The following is an 18081-nucleotide window of genomic DNA, read 5'->3' as shown; positions in this document are numbered from 1 at the left end:
GATGGGGGGGAGCACTTGCCGTCCCGGGGTGACTGAGCCAAGTGGGCTGATCTCTGCCCAGAGACGCGGCTCGGGGTCCAGACAGGGTGACCCCCTGTCCCACACGGCCCTGGTGGCAGTCACAAGGGCCACGGGGATCCCGGAGTCCCGTCCTTGGAGCCTGTGTCTCACGCCACCTTCCTTCTGCCATCGAGACCGCGTGCCCTGGGTTTGCTTCCACTGTGGGGAAACAAACATCCCCAAAGCACAGCAAGGAGAGGCCGGAGCGATAGCCCAGCGGGGAGGGCGTTTGCCTTGCACGCGGCTGACCCGGGTTCGATTCCCAGCATCCCATATGGTCCCCCGAGCACCGCCAGGAGTGATTCCTGAGTGCAGAGCCAGGAGGAACCTCTGAGCCTCTCCGGGTGAGACCCCAAAAAAGCAAAACAAACAAAAGAAAACACAAAGCACAGTGAGAAGGAGGAGGCCTGGGGGTGTCAGTACGCACCTGCACGTGGAGAGAGCCGAGGGGGGGTGTGGGGGGGGGGGGAGGCTGCCCCGACGGCTCCCATGTGGCTGAGTCCCCCATGCCACCCACGATCTGTCCCAGACAGCCCGGGGGGCCAGAGACACAGCTCCAAGGGCTGCGCGCCTGCCCTGGACACAGCGGGGCTGGGGTCAAGACTGAAAACAAGCAAAGCAGACTGCCAAGTGCGTGCGGGGCGGTGGGGGGGAGGCAGTGCGTGTGTGTGTGTGTGTGTGTGTGTGTGTGTGTGTGTGTGAAAATTTCCAGAGGGACAAATGAAGTGGAAAATCTGAAAAGTTGCACGCACCAATTTTTGGCATTTGGGGGGCCAAGAAAGGAAAACTCAGCATATTCCAGCAATTGATTAGAGCTATGGTAAGGGGGCGGGGGAGGGGATTCATTATCGGATGAAGACTCTCTCCTTCCCCGGGTCCGTGACGAGGAAGGCCAAAACAGGCAACTCAGGATGATGGGAAACACGCTTTGGGCCCGGGCCACGGAAGCTTGTGGGCGGAAGCCCTTCCCACCGGGGGTGAGGCTCAGGATCCCGTCGGATATAGACGAACTCCCGAGCACTGTCCTGCCGCAGAAACGAGAGGCGCCCGGCTGCCTTGAGCAGAGATGCCACCTCTCCAACGCGCCCATCGGCCCAAGGCCCTGGAACAGAGCCGCCAGTCACCACATGGGTGGCCAGTCCAGGAGGCCAGCCTGGCTCACAGGATGCTTTGCGCTCGGGCAACTTGAGCTTCCAATCCCAATTCCAATTCCAATTCCAATTCTCCTGGGAGACCCATGCGACCCTTGGCACCCACCCCCCAGGTGCCAAGACAGGTGTGACATGTAAGCCATGTTTAAATTGCCAAATGCAAAGCTGAGAACTACACACAGGAAGGATCTGAGCCTACCTGCGGGTGACAAGAACAGCACGCGTTTGTTTGATTTTATTATGACCCTGCGACTGACCCAGTTCTCCGTGATATGGCTGTTTCGGGCACTTGATGTTCCAACACCAAGCCCACCACGGGTGTCCCCAGGTCCCCCAGCTGCCCCCTTGCGAGGCCAGTCAACTTCGCTTCACATCGTCTATTACCGCACGGAGGCAGATGAAAGGATCAAGTCTTAGATCAGTAAGAGTTGGTCTGGGGTCACTGTGGGGTCACACATGAGGACACGCAGGGCACTGAGGACAGGCTGGGCTGGTCGCTGCTGGTCTGTTCAGGCTCATGGAGCTAGGTGGGCTCCTATGCCCCTTCCCCATCAGATGTGCTGGACTCCTACCGGGCGGACAGAACTGTAAAATTCTGAGGTGTCCGGGGGCTGGAGATCTGGGACGAAGTGATGGCTTGGCCCTTTGAGGAGGTTCGGCCGTGGAGCTGGGCGGTTTCTGTGCTGGAGGGTGCCCGGGGTGGCTCTGGGCTGCTGTGGCCCCCAGCAGAAGGGGGACCTGCCCGCCCTCACTCTGAGAAGGAACCAGAGCTCTCAGGCCCACCGGTCGGCCTAGGAAGATTCAGCAGTATCCTGTGAGAGACAGAGAGGCAAAGGCAGAGCCCTGGCCGGCTCAAAAAGGAGCCAGAAGCAGCCAGGCCGAGTTTCAGTTCCAGAATTCCTGGAATTGAGCATAGATACCTGGAACTGAGTCATGATTTCCCATAAGTGAGATAGCTACGGTGAGCTCAACTAAGGGTTACTAATCAGATGCAGGGTTATATGGAACTTTTATGCAACCCCTATGTAAATCCAACTTATAACCAATCAGCTAAGGACAAGTAGTGGAAAGCCCCTCAGACTGCGGCCAAGAGGGTGGTCCATGGAAAGTTCCTGTTATATAATGTTATTGTATAAAAGCCCCCCACTTTCAAGACTCGGGGCTGCTTGTTCCGAGAACGCTGCCACTGTGTCAGTGAGCGGGACGAGAGCCCTCGCTCAAACTCGCCAATAAAGACCCTCTGCTTACTGCATCGCAACTTGTCTTCGTGTAATTCCTCTGGGGAGATCTCGGCCCGTTTTAACACCTTTTCTTTGGGGGACACGATTCTGGGCTCGACTCTTGGCCAGCAAGATGGCACGTGTAGGCAGTGGCGTAAAAGGCCTGGTTTTCAGTCAGAGGAAATAGAAAATCTAGAATTTTCTCCTTCCCTCTATGTGTATGTGCGTGGGCCCACTGATTGAAGTGTGCTGATGACACGGTCCTTGCTGGGTTTCAGATGTGTTTCTCTCATTTGTTTCTCATTTGTTTCTCTCTCAGACTTTATTTATGGGAAAGTCTACTGCTATTCATAAAAACAATTTTTAAAGCAAAGAAATGAGGAAAAAAACTAGTGGCTGACTTAGGACAGACAGTCCCCAATAATCTATAACTATTAGGAATGTTAATTGTTTTCAGATTTTTGTTTAATGGAAGATCACTCAAAATGAGGAAGAGGATGCCTGGAACCCGGGGTCACATCCACAGGGGTCTTTTTCTTTCTAGGCCAAGTCACACGGTGGGAGAAAGATTACAAATGACCCACCCAGCCCGTGCAAGTCACATCAACACACACACACACACACACACACCCTGAAAGAAAGCATCTTGGAGCGAAGCCCTTCTCTCTGTAAAGGCAGAGCGGGGGACGGAAATCTGTTACTAACAGAGAAGACTGAGAGGCCCCAGCTGACACCAGAGCGACACAGAATCCTGACTGTCGGATTTGCTGACAGGCACTGAGGAAGCGAGCAAGCCACCTCTTCAGCAACCTGGCCAGGCCCTGAAAACATCCATTTAGGAGCTGGAGCAACTGCAGAGCAGGAAGGGTGTTGGCCTTGCACACGGCCAACTCGGGTTCGATTCCCAGCATCCCATATGGTCCCCCGAGCACCGCCAGGAGTAATTCCTGAGTGCATGAGCCAGGAGGATCCCCCTGAGCGTCGCTGGGTGTGACCCAAAAAGCAAAAAATAAGTAAATAAAGCACACCCATGTGCCGAACCCAGTGCGCCCCCAACTGGGGACCAGGCCTGCCTCGTCTGAGATGAAGAGCAAAATCAGTGTTTCCCATGTCTGTCAGGAGGCTGCAGGAGGCAGGGATTGGGCCTCCCACTGGAGCCTGCCAGGACACCCTGCTGTCCCATGTGCTCCCGGGCAGGTCCCATCCCCCACCCCCAGTTCACCTCACTTTTCCCAGAGCCACATCGACACCGGCCACACTCACTGTTCCCGCTGACTGACCCTTAATCATCTTCCCCGATAGATGCAAAGTGTACTTCACTGTAAATACAAAGGAAAAAGCAATCACATAAATAATTAAGATGGCTTTTCGGATGACAGTTGAGTGCTAATACGAACAACGCTGGAAAATACTAATCGACAAACGAAACACACATCTCTTACCACGGAGGAGGCCGGACAGACGGAGACGGGGAAGGGATTCGTGGCGGGTCAACATCCTCCCCGCGGGGCCAGGGCCGGCCACGTTGGAGCGGCCAAGGGCGCACCTGTCACCGGTTCCCTTGCAGGTAGGAATAAGAACTGAGCACGGGTCGTTCCGGGGCTCTCGGGGGGCGGTGACATCCCTCTCCGATATGGGCCGAGTCACCCGGAGAGACCACCAACAGACGCAGACTGTGGGGTGACTCAGAAACCGGGAGCGACCAACGTGACCAAGAGTGACACGAGGATGGGGGGGGGGGGGGTCTGACACGTGCCAGGGAGGCTGGGAGGCGTGAGGACCAGAGCACGGGAGTGCCCTGCCGAGCACCACCCAGGAGCACTCCCAGAACGGCCAAGGAGCAGGCCGAGGGGATTCCCGAGACCCAGAGAGCGGGGCAGGGACACTGAGAGGTGGGGCTTCTCCCAGGAGCTGGGGTCAGTCTGCCAGCCCTCCCATTCCACTTTCTCCTGTCCCCTGCCCCCCACCGGGCATTCTGAGAAGGGGACACTCTTTTTTTTTTTTTAATTTATTTATTTATTGAATCACTGTGGGAAAGGTTACAAAGCTTTCAGGTTTAGGTCTCAGTCATGCAAATATCAAACACATTTCCCTTTACCGATACTTATTTTTTACCATGAAGAACCCCAATAAGACCCCACCCCCCACCCCTCCCAGTCCCTGTGGGGCAGATGAATTCTAGTTAACACTCTATCTGCTTTGATTAGATTCATTGTTTCAATAAAAGATTCACCACTATTATTTAGAGTTTACCCCCCCACCCCCAAATCAGACATGCTGACAAAGCATTGTGAAGTGATTTGCTTTCTACAGCTGGGTTCAAGAATTATATGTTGGTTTTGGATTTCTGCTATTTTACTTACTGACCCTGGAAGTATTTATACTGAAAGTCAGATAGTTAAGAAATTGGTTTCTGTGTTCTGGAGTCGTGGCCGTGCTGGAGAGCCGCTCATGGGGGGGGCAACTGTTGGGGGACACTCTTTCTTGGGGAGCCGCGTCTGCTCTTCAACTCTAAGTCCCCACAGGTGGAGAGCAGCCCACTGGGCTGACAGCGTCGCCACACACTCACGGGTGCAGAGACACAGGCTGGATCGGCTCCTGGCAGCGGGAGAGGCCGCGGCCAGCAGATGTGCTGGGAGGGAGAAGTCACGACCAAGACAGCCGGGCGTGTCCAGGGGCGGCCACCGCAGAACAAGGAGTCGGCCGGGAGAACGCACCAGGAAGGTGAGTGCCACCAGCCTTCCAGGCCTCCGAGGAAGGACTGCACATCCAGGGGGCAGCGACACTGTCACCCTGGCCCACCAGTCTGGGTGAAGGGCCCGCCGTCGGGCACGGGTCACCGTCCTCCCCCTCGTGTATCTGTCGTGGCTGTGACCGGGCCGCAACTGGACGCGTTCTTTCTGAACAGGGCTTCCTCGGCCGGGGCCTGGGTTCCACGCTGGGTGGCCCAGGTCTGACCACTCAGTGCCCGGACATACCAAGGACGGGCCCTGGCACCTATGCCGCCCCCAGCCCCAAAGCCAGCACAGGCCACTTTGTGGTTTCACTTGAACCCGGAAGCATAACTGGAGGGGGCTTGGGACAAAAGCTCCCAACGCAGACTCCAGGCTGGAAGTTGGCCGGGAAGGCAGAGACAAACGCCCTCCGGGACGGGCACAGCTGCATGGCGACGTCACCGCTATGCTCACACACAGACCGGGTCAGCGCCAGACACGTGGCTGGCATCACGGGAGCCCAGGCTGCAGCCACTGCGTCTCTGCCTGAGTCTGACTCCCGCTCGTGGCCGAGAGCCCCAACGCACAACGTCCCTGGCGCTCTACACCTCACGCACCCACGGGCCCCTGTTCCGAAGATGCCGGCCTGTTCCGGGGGCGCGGGTGGATGCCTGGCTACACGCCCAGCCCTCACCCCGGCCCGAGAGCCCAGGGGCTGGCCCGTGGGACTCACCCGCGCCCCCTCCCTGCCCGCTCAGCCCCAGACACGCCCAGGAGCAGCGACAATCCCACCTCCTGCCCCCTCCATGGCCCCGATGCTTGGACCCGTTTCCCAGGTCACCTCCTCCCGAAGGGCTCTGGGCTAAGGCGGCTCTGGAGGGGCCTCCCGGACCCCCCTCCTCCAACGCTCCCTGCAAACACGGTCTACCTCAGGTCGCATCCCCAACGACCCGATGCTGAGCTTGGCCTTCTCCAGGCGGAGACGCCACACCTGAGTCCCAGACCCCCCCCCAACCCCCTCCCGCACGGGACCAACGGGACATTCACACTCACAGAGCGACGCCCATGGCCACATGGACAGAGCCCGACACGAGGGCTCCAGCCAGCCCATCGAAACCCAAAAGGCGGGAAGTGAAACGCTCCCGTGATGCCGACGGCGTTTCTACGAAGGGGCTGGAGGAGAGACGGCTTCGGGCGTCCGGCCCAGAGAGCCCAGACACACACAGCGACCCGCAGAGGCGTGACACTCACCCACTCTCCCAGGATGCGGGCCACGGCCTCGCTGCCTCTCGCCGGGTTCCTGCAGGCCAGGATCACGTGCGCGCCGTGGAGGGCGAAGGACTTGGCGGTCTCGAAGCCTGCGGAGGAGAAGAGGGTGAGAGCGGGAAGTCCGCGCGTCCCGGGGTGACGGGCGCAGTGACAGCCGGGAGAGTGACTGGGGTTCAGGTGTCCCAAGGAAAAAATAAAATAAGCCGCGCCAAGAGCCGGGCTCTGCGCAGGCAGTGATGGAGTGCGAAGTGACGGCGAGCATAGGAAGCTGTGATCGCGACCATCGTAATTCAATTTAACAAGCTAACGGAAAGGGGAGACAGAACAGTGAAAACCGAAGGCGAGGAAAAAGTGGAGAGGGAACAGGAAACACGCCAAGAGCCAGAAGAAGGGCTGTTTAACCCAAAAGATACCTGTGATCACCGCAAGGTGTAAACTAATCAAAAGACATTTATCTAGATAGGATGCACTTTTAAATATAAAAACAAAAACCAGCCATTTACCTAAATGCAAAAACTGCAATCAAATAGAAAGAAATCTGCCGAATTAACACAAACTATGGGAACCATTTAGAAAAATGCTGATTACTTCATGTAATAAAAATCTCGACCCACCAGGAACGACGCTTATGCACCTAACACATGACCAAAACTGACAGACTTAAGAGGGAAAATACACAAGTTCACAACTGCAGTAGGAGATTTCCACAGACCCCTGTGATTTTAACATCTATGTGACATGAAATAAAATAGGACGGACACAGGAAACTTGAACAGCATCACTGATAAACTGGAAATAACTGAATATGCTGAATAGCAAACACAAAGACCAAAGACGAATGCAACCAATAAAGGGCTGGCAGGACTGCAAGAGACACAGACAGACAGACAGAGACACAGAGACAGGTCAGAGACACAGAGAGACTCAGAGACTAGGGCACAGAGGGACAGAGATGACGAGAGACACCACAGAGGGAGGATGACCTGCAGGCCCAATTCGCAGTGGGGCCCCCAGTGACTGACATCAAGTCTGAACAAAGACCCTCCCTAGAGACCCCCAGAACAAGACTCTGTGGCAAACAACTTAAATTTAGAGCAGGGAAATGAAAATATTCCAAAAAATACAGCATACTGGAAACTGCCCCAAGAAGAGAGGAAAATGGGACTGCGCTGTATACTGGATTCTATTTAAAGAAAGTCAATCCTGCTTAAAAATCTCCCATACTGAAAAATTCTAGCCCCCCGTGACTCCCATAATCTAGCCAACCTTGTAGGAAATCACGCCACCAATGCCACCCAGATAGTCCCCAGAACAGAAAAAGGAGACAATCCTCTGGCTCGTGTCTAAGCCATTGGCCACCAGTCACCGTCACGGAACTGTAACTTAGATCCGATGGTGTATTACAGCACACCCACTGCAAAGCAGCTAAAACTGTTGTCACAGATCTGAGGGTGAAAAGTAGGGAAGGGGGGGCTGGAGCGACAGCAGGGCAGGTAGCATTTATTTGCCTTGCACGCGGCCAACCCGGGTTTGATCCCCAGCATCCCATATGAGCACCGCCAGGAGTAATTCCTGAGTGCAGAGCCAGGAGTAACCCCTGTGCATCGCCGGGTGTGACCCAAAAAGAAAAAAAAAAGTAGGTAACGGATATTTTTAGGTATCAATATTGCAAACCACAATATCCACAAGGGGGGGGGGGTGGAGAGAAGGAGGGAGGGGGAGAGAGAGAGAGAGACAGAGACAGAGAGAGAAAGGGCCTGCCACAGAAGCAGTCCGGGTGAGGGTGATGGGCGGGAACCTGGTGACTCTGGTGCTGGGAAATGTGCCCTGGTGGAGGGACGGGAGTTGGAGCACTGTATGACTGACATCCAAACATGAACAGCTTTGTAAGGGTCTGTCTCACAGTGGGTCAATTAAAAAGTTAAAAAAGAAAATAAGTGGAGTTCATGCCCAATTCAATCAGCTAATCAGTGGCTGCATAAATAGCAGTACTCCTACATTAAAAAATAATAATAAAATAAAATAAAACTGTTGTCGGGGCTGGAGCAATAGCACAGCGGGTAGGGCGTTTGCCTTGCACGCGGCGAACCCGGGTTCGACTCCCAGCATCCCATGGGGTCCCCTGAGCACCGCTAGGAGTAATTCCTGAGCACAGAGCCAGGAGAAACCCCTGTGCATTGCCGGGTGTGACCCAAAAAGCAAAAAATAAATAAATAAATAAAACTGTTGTCACGACCACCCCAGCTGTGGGGACGGGGCCCAGAAGCCACAGGAAGCCACTGGAAGCCATGGGCCTCGCTGACCGGCTAAACTAGGGAGGGAGACACACACGTGGCCTCACACCAGGCCTGAGCCCCAGCCACGGCGCCACACTGCCCAGACAGGGACCGGGGACTTTGTCCAGTGACCCAAGGTTCTTGCTGTGCATGTGGCCAATACCCTCCTGCACCCAGCAGGACTGACCCCTGGGCAGAGCGTGGCCCCAGAGCAACAGGAGCAGAAGGCCCTGCGGACACCCTGCGCCTGGTCAGCCGAGCCTCCAGCGGGTGACCTGTCCACTCCAGAGGGCGGCCGTGGAACCGGGCAAACCCAGGGCCACGGCCCCCAGCGCACGCGGCCACCTGCCCGAGACGCGACTCAGATCACTCCCGCCCGTGGCACTCCACGGGGGCGGCCGGCCTATTTATACGAGCCGCGGCCCGAGGAGCCAGCACAGCACTGCAAAACCCAGACTCAGGGCTTTGCCACTCTGGTGCCGATCCCAGCTCGAGCTATTTATAAGCGATGGGACCCCGGGCGCTGCCGGCCGTCCCTCGGAAACGCCGTTATCCTTCTGCACCGTAAACAAACAGCAAATCATCGCGCTGCGGATCTGAAAGGAAAACCGGGGGTGGTGTCCAACTTTGATTTAAGGGGCTTCCGACGGCGAGACCGGAATGAAATAGAGACGGGGTCGCCTTTTTATGCGGGCGGTGAGTGGGGAGCGCGCCTTGAGGACGTCCCGTCACCGCAGCCGGCGAACCCGTGTCACAGGCCCTTTTGCTTCCCCCCGCAGCACTGTGGGGCCGTTCCCCTTCCACGCGCCCACCTGCCAGGTAAGTCTGCTCCTCGCTGGAAAGGAACCCCCTCCCCTACGCGCGCTTTCCACAGCGACCCCAGAGCTGGCAGACCAGGACTAAGGATGAGCTACAAGTTCCTCCCCTCCACCGGACCGCTGGGTCGAGAACACTCTCGGACTCCAAGCTGGGATAACCCGAGTCTATCGGGTTATCGGTGAATTTCTTTAGTCCAGGCTAGCACGGGATATCCACTGGCCATGAGCTAAGAATCGAGGCCTCCTCTAGCCGCAGTGGCAGTGCAGCAGGGGCAGGGATCTGCCCCGCCCGCGGCTGCCCCGGGTTCAATCCCCAGCCCTCCCCATCCTCCCCCCCCGTGGGCCACTGGAAGGCCCACCAGGAGTGATGCCTGAGCACAGAGCCAGGAGTCAGCCCGGAGTGTGATGCAAAAACCAAAATGATCAAATCAATAAAAACATAAAATCAAAGAAAGCAAAACTGTGTTTCAGAGGACAAGACCGAGCACCACAGATTCAAATAAACAAGTCTCCCATTTTGCGCTGAAAGTAAATCAAGGACCAAATATGATGGCCTCTCGGTATCTGTGTTGCATATCAGAATGCCCAAACACAGAGAGAGAGCAAGAAGGAAGTTGTCTGCCACAGACACAGGGGGAGAGGTGGGGTGGGGGTGGGGGGTTGTGTGGGAGGGATACTGGGGACTACTGGTGGTGGAGAATGTGCACTGGTGCAGGGTGATGGGTGTTCAATCGTTGTATGACTGAAACTCAATCACGAAAGCTTTGTAACTGCATCTCACGGTGATTCAATAAAAAAAAGAGAGAAGGAAGGAAGGAAGGAAGGAAGGAAGAAAGAAAGAAAGAAAGAAAGAAAGAAAGAAAGAAAGAAAGAAAGAAAGAAAGAAGCAAAACATAAAGGATTTCAAACGGGAAACCGCACCCAAATCCGTTCGGTCTCCCAGAGCAGGTAGTGTCTTTTGCGGCTGAGGCTCCATCTCTGAACCACGAGGCGACGCACCTCTGAAATGGGCTCACTCTGAAACAGGGTGTCGCTAACACAGCCCGGGTCACCAGCGAGCGAAGGGCACCTGGATCGTCCTGGGGTGGGGAGAAGCGGGCGGGGGGTGGCAGCAGGCTTGCGGGCCAGCTGTTCCCAGGCTCCGCGGGCGCGGGCCTCGGACGAAATCCTGCTGACGGATGGGCTCCATCAATCAGGCTAATGGAACGCTGACAGCCATATGGAGGCAACAGGAAGTGGCCAAGAACGACTCGCAACTCCCCGACTCCGCACGCACACCCGCCCGCCCGCCAGTGCTGGAGGAGAACCGGCAACATCTCAGACCCGAGCAATCGCCGGCAATCGGCATCACATTTTCATCAGAGGGGACCGAAAGGAAAAGCAACAGAGGTGTGGGGGGTGGGCTGGGGGGTGGGGGGCACGGTGCCAGCCCCGGCTGGGCAGCGCGTGTCAGGGGCTGGAGGGGGCGGGAACACAGAGCGGTGGGCAGCCAGGCTGCCCGTCCTGCCTGAGCCTCGGCCTTTCTCGCCGTCCTCCTCCCCCGGGGCCCACCCCTGCGGGCGGCGTGAGCGGCTCTTAACGGATTCTGGATAACCATTAAATGATCCACGGAGCTTCCAACAAGGCCAACCAGCACTCACAGGTTCCTTCTGCGTAAAAACTTGAACCCCGGGGCTGGAGCAATAGCACAGCGGGTAGGGTGTTTGCCTTGCACGCAGCCGACCCAGGTTCGATTCCCAGCATCCCGTCTGGTCCCCTGAGCACCGCCAGGAGTAATTCCTGAGTGCATGAACCAGGAGTAACTCCTGTGCATCTCTGGTTGTGACCCAAAAAGCAAAAAAAAATAAAAATAAAAAACTAGAACCCCGCAGATGTGCCACTCTGCGGCTGCTCTGAATGACACAGGGAGAACCCGGTGTGGGGTCACGCGATGTCACCGGGTGGAGGACTTCGGGGGCCAGGTCGGATTCGTGGAGCACAAGGGCAGCAGCTACGGCAGTACACCTGCCGCGGTGTCCACCGGGACTGCACCCTGAGCTGAAGCAGGCCTGCTCCGTACTTCCGGGCATCACCAACGTCTCGGCAGCAGCCCCCGAGCAGGGGCGCCTCCAGGGACGATGGCTGAACAGGAAGGACAATGACCCTCCTAGAGCAAACCGCATCTCTAGGGGGGAAGAGTTTTATATCTTTAAAAAAAAAAAAGTGCATTAATGTTACCTCCCGCTCAGGTCCAGGAACAGCCCCCGGGAATAGCGTCTCTCACCCACTCCCGGCCGCAGCCGATGGCCAGTTTAATTAGCTAAATGCAGGGGTGTGTGGGGGTGGGGGGCCCTCCGCCAATTCTGCACAGTGCCAAAGTTTGTGCAAAATAATGAAGGCAATGGTTTACTAGATTTAATAACCTGCTACATCTTATAAAAAATTAACTTTATGACAATGTTTAAATTGAACAGCTTAAGCGCACGGAGGTGGCAGGAGGATATTTAGAGCCAATAAACTCGGGCAGTGCCAACGCACGGGCAGCCCCGGGTATGGGGGAGCCCACTGGAAAATTCTGGGGCCGTGGAGGTCGACAAGCTCGTTGCCTTGAGCTGTGTTTTGGGGTTGGAGGGATGGGGGCGGGTGGGTGTCTGTTCTGTCTTTGTTGGTTTGGGGTCTCAGGCTACTCCCGCCAGTGCTCGGGAGACCAGCGGTGCTGGAACCCGAGCTCAGGCTCTCTGCGTGCAAAACTGGAACTCAGCCCTCTCGACTGTCTCTCTGGCCGGGGCCTTTGCAGAGCCCTGGGGTGCTCGCCTTGCATGCGGCCGACCCGGGTTCAATCCCCGGCATCCCACAGAGCTCCCCCAAGCACCGCCGAGGAGTGATCCCTGAGTGTACAGCCAGGTGCAACCCCTGACCATAGCCTGGTGTAGCCCCCAAACAAAACTATACTTATGAAAGGGAAGATACACCAAAAATATGGAATATATGCTATTTTCCACTAGTTTTGCTGATTCCACACAGAGGTAACCCACAGGGTAAATCAGGCCCTTCAACCAGTCTGGGTTGGTTTGCACTCGGCCTGCCTTCGTCCCAGCTCCCCTCCTGAAACGAAGCGCGATCCAGCATTTTCACTTTATTCAGCCGCCACGGTGTGCAGTGTTGCTTACAATACAGTTGCTAAGGTCTCCAATGTGGCCACACCAAATCCCAAACCCAGAGCGACCTTCCTGCTCCCATGTCCCCATCTTCCCGACTGCCCCCCATACCTGCCCCCTCAGCAGGCACAAATTAATTTCCTGTTGCTTGTTACAATTAAATGGCTGATGGAATTACCAAAAAAAATAGCAATGCAGCACTGTCTTCCTGTTGTTCATCGATTTTCCTTGAGCGGGCCCAGTAACATTGCGAGACTTATTGTTACTGGGTTTGGTATATCGAATACGTCACGCGTACCTTGTCAGGCTCTGCCATGCAGGTGAGATACTCTCGGTAGCTTGCCGGGCTCTCCGAGAGGGGCGGAGGAATTGAACTCGGGTCGGCCAACCGGCCGTGTGCAAAGCAAACGCCCTACCCGCTGTGCTATCGCTCCAGCCCAAAAAACACTACAGCAAAATAAAATCTGTGGGACTGTTATGCCTTATCTCACCCACGTTATGTCTCCTGGGGTCAATAAAGCTTTGTCTGAGGGTTTACTGAGCTCTTTTGTGGCTAGCTGGGCCTTCCGTGTTACTGTTCTTGTTTAGAGAGTTTACCTGGCTCCTACTCGTTAAGTCAGCGTGATGGGATTTGGAGGAATCATGTGGTCACGTACGCCACTGAATACCCCAGAAGCACCAGGATCTGTAGAACTGTGCTGAAGTGTGGGTGTGGCTGCCGGGGTTTCTGAAGTCCAGGGGGGTGGGGGGAGGCAGCCCACCCCCACTCCAAGAAGAACCCAGAGTTCTCAGCCTGGAAACCGGTGTACCTGGCATTCCTGCAGGCTTGCTGTCTCTGCAGAGATGAGCTGGGGAGCGGTAGAATTGGGCTGATGGCAGCTGCGGGGTGTGGACTGGCCGTCAGGGCAGTGCCAGGGTGGGCTTCTGGCATTTTCTAAAAGAAAACTGAAAAGGAGCTGGAGAGGGGCTGGAGAGATCGTCCAACAGGAAGGGCATCTGCCTCGCATCCAGCCGATCCGGGTTCCAGCCCCAGCACCCCAGGGCGCTGAGCACCGCCAGGCAGGTGTGGCCCAAAAATTTAAAAAAGAAAAAAAAGAGAGCAGGAGCACTTGCCTTGCGTGTGGTCAACGTGGGTTTGATCCCTGGCACCCGAGATGGATCCTCTGAGCACCACCAGGAGTGACCCGGGAGTGCAGAACCAGGAGGCAGCCCTGAGCACAGCTGGGTGTGGCCCCCCCAAAAAAAAACAAAACTAAAAAACTAAAATAGCCTTGAATATAATCTCAGGACTAGGATGAAAGAGACGTTACTGGGGCCTGCTCGAGGCAATCGACGAATAACAGGATGATGAAATGAAAATGAAAATGAAAAAATTTTGATTTAAAAATTTAAAAAAAACTGGAAAAGATAGGATCTCTGCAGGTAGAACTCTCACTTTTAATAAATGCATCTGAAAAGGGGAGAAGGAGGGTGTGTGTGTGTGTGTGTGTGTGTGTGAGAGAGAGAGAGAGAGAGAGAGAGAGAGAGAGAGAGAGAGAGAGAAGTACCTGCTAGAGGCAGGCGGGGGGTAGGGGCGTGGGGGTGATGGGAGGGAACCTAGGGACTCTGGTACTGGGAAACGTCCGCTGGTAGAGGGATGGGTGTTGGAACTCTGCGGGGCTGAAACTTGAGTGTGGACAGCTTTGTCAGGGTGTATCTCGCAGTGATTCAATAATAAAATCTTTTTTAAAAAATGAAAAAAATCAGGGGCTGGAGCAATAGCACAGCGGGTAGGGTGTTTGCCTTGCACGCGGCCAACCCGGGTTCGATTCCCAGCATCCCATATGGTCCCCTGAGCACCGCCAGGGGTAATTCCTGAGCGCAGGGCCGGGAGTAACCCCTGTGCATTGCTGGGTGTGACCCAAAAAGCAAAAAAAAATAAAATAAAATTTTAAAAATCAAAATTGCACTGGAGAAGAATGTGTATTCTTTCTTGCGGGGGGGGGGGGATGGGGGGGATTGGGGGGATAGGAGAGATACTGGGATCCGGGGTGGTGGGAAATGGGCACTGGTGGAGGGATGGGTTTTTGATCATTGTATAATTGAAACCCAAGCACAAAAACTTGTAAGTCTATGACTGTACCTCGTGGTGTTTCACTAATAAAAATTAAAAGAAAAAAAAGTACAAGGGAATAAAATTAGAGATGTTAAAAGAAAACAAAGATATAATGTAAGAATGCTCATAATCCATATGGAAAAGTGACAATAAATCATCTAGATCAATAAAAAGAAAAAAATCAAAGTTGCATCTACCATGACCGCTCCCTGGCCATTGCTGGAGGTGGGCCTAGCCCCTCCCTGCCTGTGGTCCCATGCGGGCTGCTACAAGCTCCTGCTCAGACCCTACACTCCGGGGTCCAGCTGTGCATTTTCTGGGGTGAGTCTGCGATGGTCCTTGTGGACGGTGGCCCGAGCCTCTCCCTGGGACGCCCTGTGGGAACACTCCCGTCCTAAGGCTCGGGAGACCGGGCAGGGAGGCGTGGGGCTTTGTGGAGAAAAAATGCTTGGAACGCATCTGGGGGCTGCAGGGATGCAGGGATGGCACCAGGTCCCCTGGCCACCGCCCCGATGTGTCCCTAACGTCCCTGCGTGGTGGAGAACGACACTGCAGCCAAAGGAGAGACAGACTGACGAGGGAAGCTCCCTGCCCAGCCCCAGGAAGAAACCAGATGCGTGATGGGAAAAACTAAAGTCCAGGACTGAGGCGCCTGGAGAACGGCCAGGGAATCACAGAAGATGGAGCAGAGGGACAGAGGGTGGTGGGCACCGGGTCACAGGGCACAAGCCCCACCTCCAGCAGGACCCTCCGTCCATTGGGCAGGAAGTGAGGGGCAGGTGAGCGCCCCCAGAAGGCTGGCTGGCAGTGCAGCGGGGGGGGGGGGGGGGGGGCGTGCCTGGGGCCCCAAGAGGAGCAGGTGGGGACGAAGGCCTAGAGAGGTGACCCGCCACCACCCTGGCCTGGCCACCGCTGCCCCCTCCCGCTGGACCGTTTCCAGGTCCTCCTTGTGGACCTGGCCAGGCTGTGTCCCCATTTACTGTAAATGATGGTTTTAATTATCATTTTTATTAAGATGCCCAACGGAGCTGGGGCTTACAACACCCGTACTTTCTAGTGGGTTGTAATTATTATTATTAATCTATAATTGTGGAACACTGAAGACAGATGCTACTCGCGAGGACACACGATCACGAGGCCACGAGACGCGGAGTCGGGGGCTGCCTCCCCACCCCCACCCCAGAATAAACCCCACGAGGGTTATCATGAGCAGCCCACCAACAAGTCACGGGTCCTTCCAGCGTGCGCCCCTGGAGAACTGCCGCCTCCAGACCCCGCCACGCTCCCGGACGGCCGCCAGCCCGCCAGCTGCGAGCCCGAGCGAGGAGCACCAGGAGACGAGGCGGCCACGAGGGTAGAGTCAGGGCCCAGAGCCCCTGTGCTCACCCCTGCCCCCGAGCTGCGCCCAGCGCCGCACCGTCTGGGGCACAGAGCATGGGGAGTGCACTGCATCCCCAGGACGGCACAGGGCAGGCCCTTCGGGACTAGACTGTGGTTAAACGGATGAGCATGCCAACACCGCAGGCTTCTGCACAGCGCCAGGGACAGAGAGGCACCCAAGCCCGGCATCCCTGCCCGGAGGAGAGGACAGGAGGAGGCGAGGCTGAAATTCCAGGCTGCCCTTGACGCCCTTTTAAAGGTGGCCCCTGTGGGGGCTGGAGCGATAGCACGGCGGGTAGGGTTTTTTCCTTACACGCGGCCGACCAGGCTTCGATTCCCAGCATCCCACATGGTCCCCCGAGCGCCAGGAGTAATTCCTGAGTGCATGAACCAGGAGTAACTAACCCCTGAGCATCACTGGGTGTGGCCCAAAAAGCAAAATAAATAAATATTTTTTTAAAAAAAGTAGAGGAGCCATAGCACAGCAGTAGGGCGTTTGCCTTGCACGTGGTTGACCTGGCCAACCCAAGTTCAATTCCTCCGCCCCTCTCAGAGAGCCCGGCAAGCTACCGAGAGTATCTCGCCCGCACGGCAGAGCCTGGCAAGCTCCCCGTGACGTATTCGATATGCCAAACACAGTAACAACAAGGTCTCACAATGGAGACGTTACTGGGCCCGCTCGAGCAAATCGATGATCAACGGGAGGACCAGGACCGTGACCGTGACCGAGCCATGAGCCCTGCTGCTGTGACTGTCCTTGCAGACGGGGCCCTGAAGGAGGTGATGGAGCTTAAGGTAGTTTGGGAGGCGGGGGACAGCAGCCTAATCCAACAGGACTGGTGTCCGCAGAGGAAGAGAGACACCAAGAGTACACCTGGGAGCTGGTGGTGCGGCAAGGGGGAGACAGAGCCTGCGAGGCGAGGGGATGGGGCGGGGGAGGAGAAGCCTCCAGGGCTGGGATTGGGGCGGGGGGGGGGGCTTGAAGGGGTGGGAGGGGACCTGGGGACACCGGTGCTGGGAAATCACGCTGGTGGAGGGATGGGAGTTGGAGCACTGTATGACTGAAAAGCAATCCTGAGCAATTTTGTAATGCTCTACCTCACAGCGATTCAATAATAAAATTGAAACTTAAATAAATAAAGACCTCCTCTCCCAAAACCCTGGGTGGTAAGATGAGATAACCATGTGGAGCTCCTGCATTAATGAACTCTCAATATACCAGTGTATTCATACCGCCTGGAGTGATAGCACAGCGGCAGGGCATTTGCCTTGCACGCAGCCAGCCCGGCCGAGCTGGGTTCGATTCCTCCGCCCCTCTTGGAGAGCCTGGCAAGCTACCAAGAGTATTCGATATGCCAAACACAGTAACAAAGAAGTCTCACAATGGAGACGTTACTGGGCCCGCTCGAGGGCATACCGCCTGGCTCTCACCCGCACCCCGGGCTGTCTCACCCGAGCGTGCCCTGGGAATCCTACGAGATCCGGACCAGAGACGAAAGAGAAGGCAGGACCTGCCGGATGCTTCCGGCAAGGAGTTCAAGGGCTATTTTAGAACGCGCACTGCGGCTGGAGGGACCGTGCAGTAGGCAGGGTGCTGGCCTGGCATGTGGCTGACCCGGATTCAATCCCAGCACCCCACATCGTCCCCAGGACCTTATACAGTCCCCAGAGCCCACCAGGAGTGATCCTTGAGCACAGAGCCAGGAGTAAGCCCTGAGCACCTCCGAGTGTGGCTCCAAAACCAGAAAGGAAAAAAAAGCAGCCAGAGAAATGGTAAAACGGTAGAGCAGGTGGCGCGTCTGCTGGGTATGGGGCTGACCCGGCTCGACCTCTCGAAAAACACAGAGTCCCCAGCACTGCCAGCTGTGTGTGAGCCCTGAGCACAGAGCCAGGAGTCAGCCCTGAGCACAGAGCCTGGAATCAGCCCTGAGCACAGAGCCAGGAGTCAACCCTGAGCACAG

At 56.0% G+C, this 18081-nt stretch overlaps 1 protein-coding gene across 1 annotated transcript in view; it reads right to left on the bottom strand.

Moving 5' to 3' along the window:
* Window positions 1-18081, bottom strand: part of WWOX (WW domain containing oxidoreductase) — a 696817-nt gene that overhangs the window by 653211 nt on the left and 25525 nt on the right. Inside the window, exon 5 of the mRNA XM_056136201.1 lies at window positions 6397-6503. Within this exon, the coding sequence (XP_055992176.1) occupies window positions 6397-6503 (107 nt within the window). The remainder of the gene's footprint in view (window positions 1-6396; window positions 6504-18081) is intronic.

Source organism: Sorex fumeus, unplaced genomic scaffold, assembly GCF_029834395.1.
Source record: "Sorex fumeus unplaced genomic scaffold, SorFum_2.1 ptg000122l, whole genome shotgun sequence".
NCBI lineage: Eukaryota > Metazoa > Chordata > Mammalia > Eulipotyphla > Soricidae > Sorex > Sorex fumeus.
The sequence above is the reverse complement of the archived record's forward strand: the minus strand, read 5'-3'. Positions and strand labels throughout refer to the sequence as shown.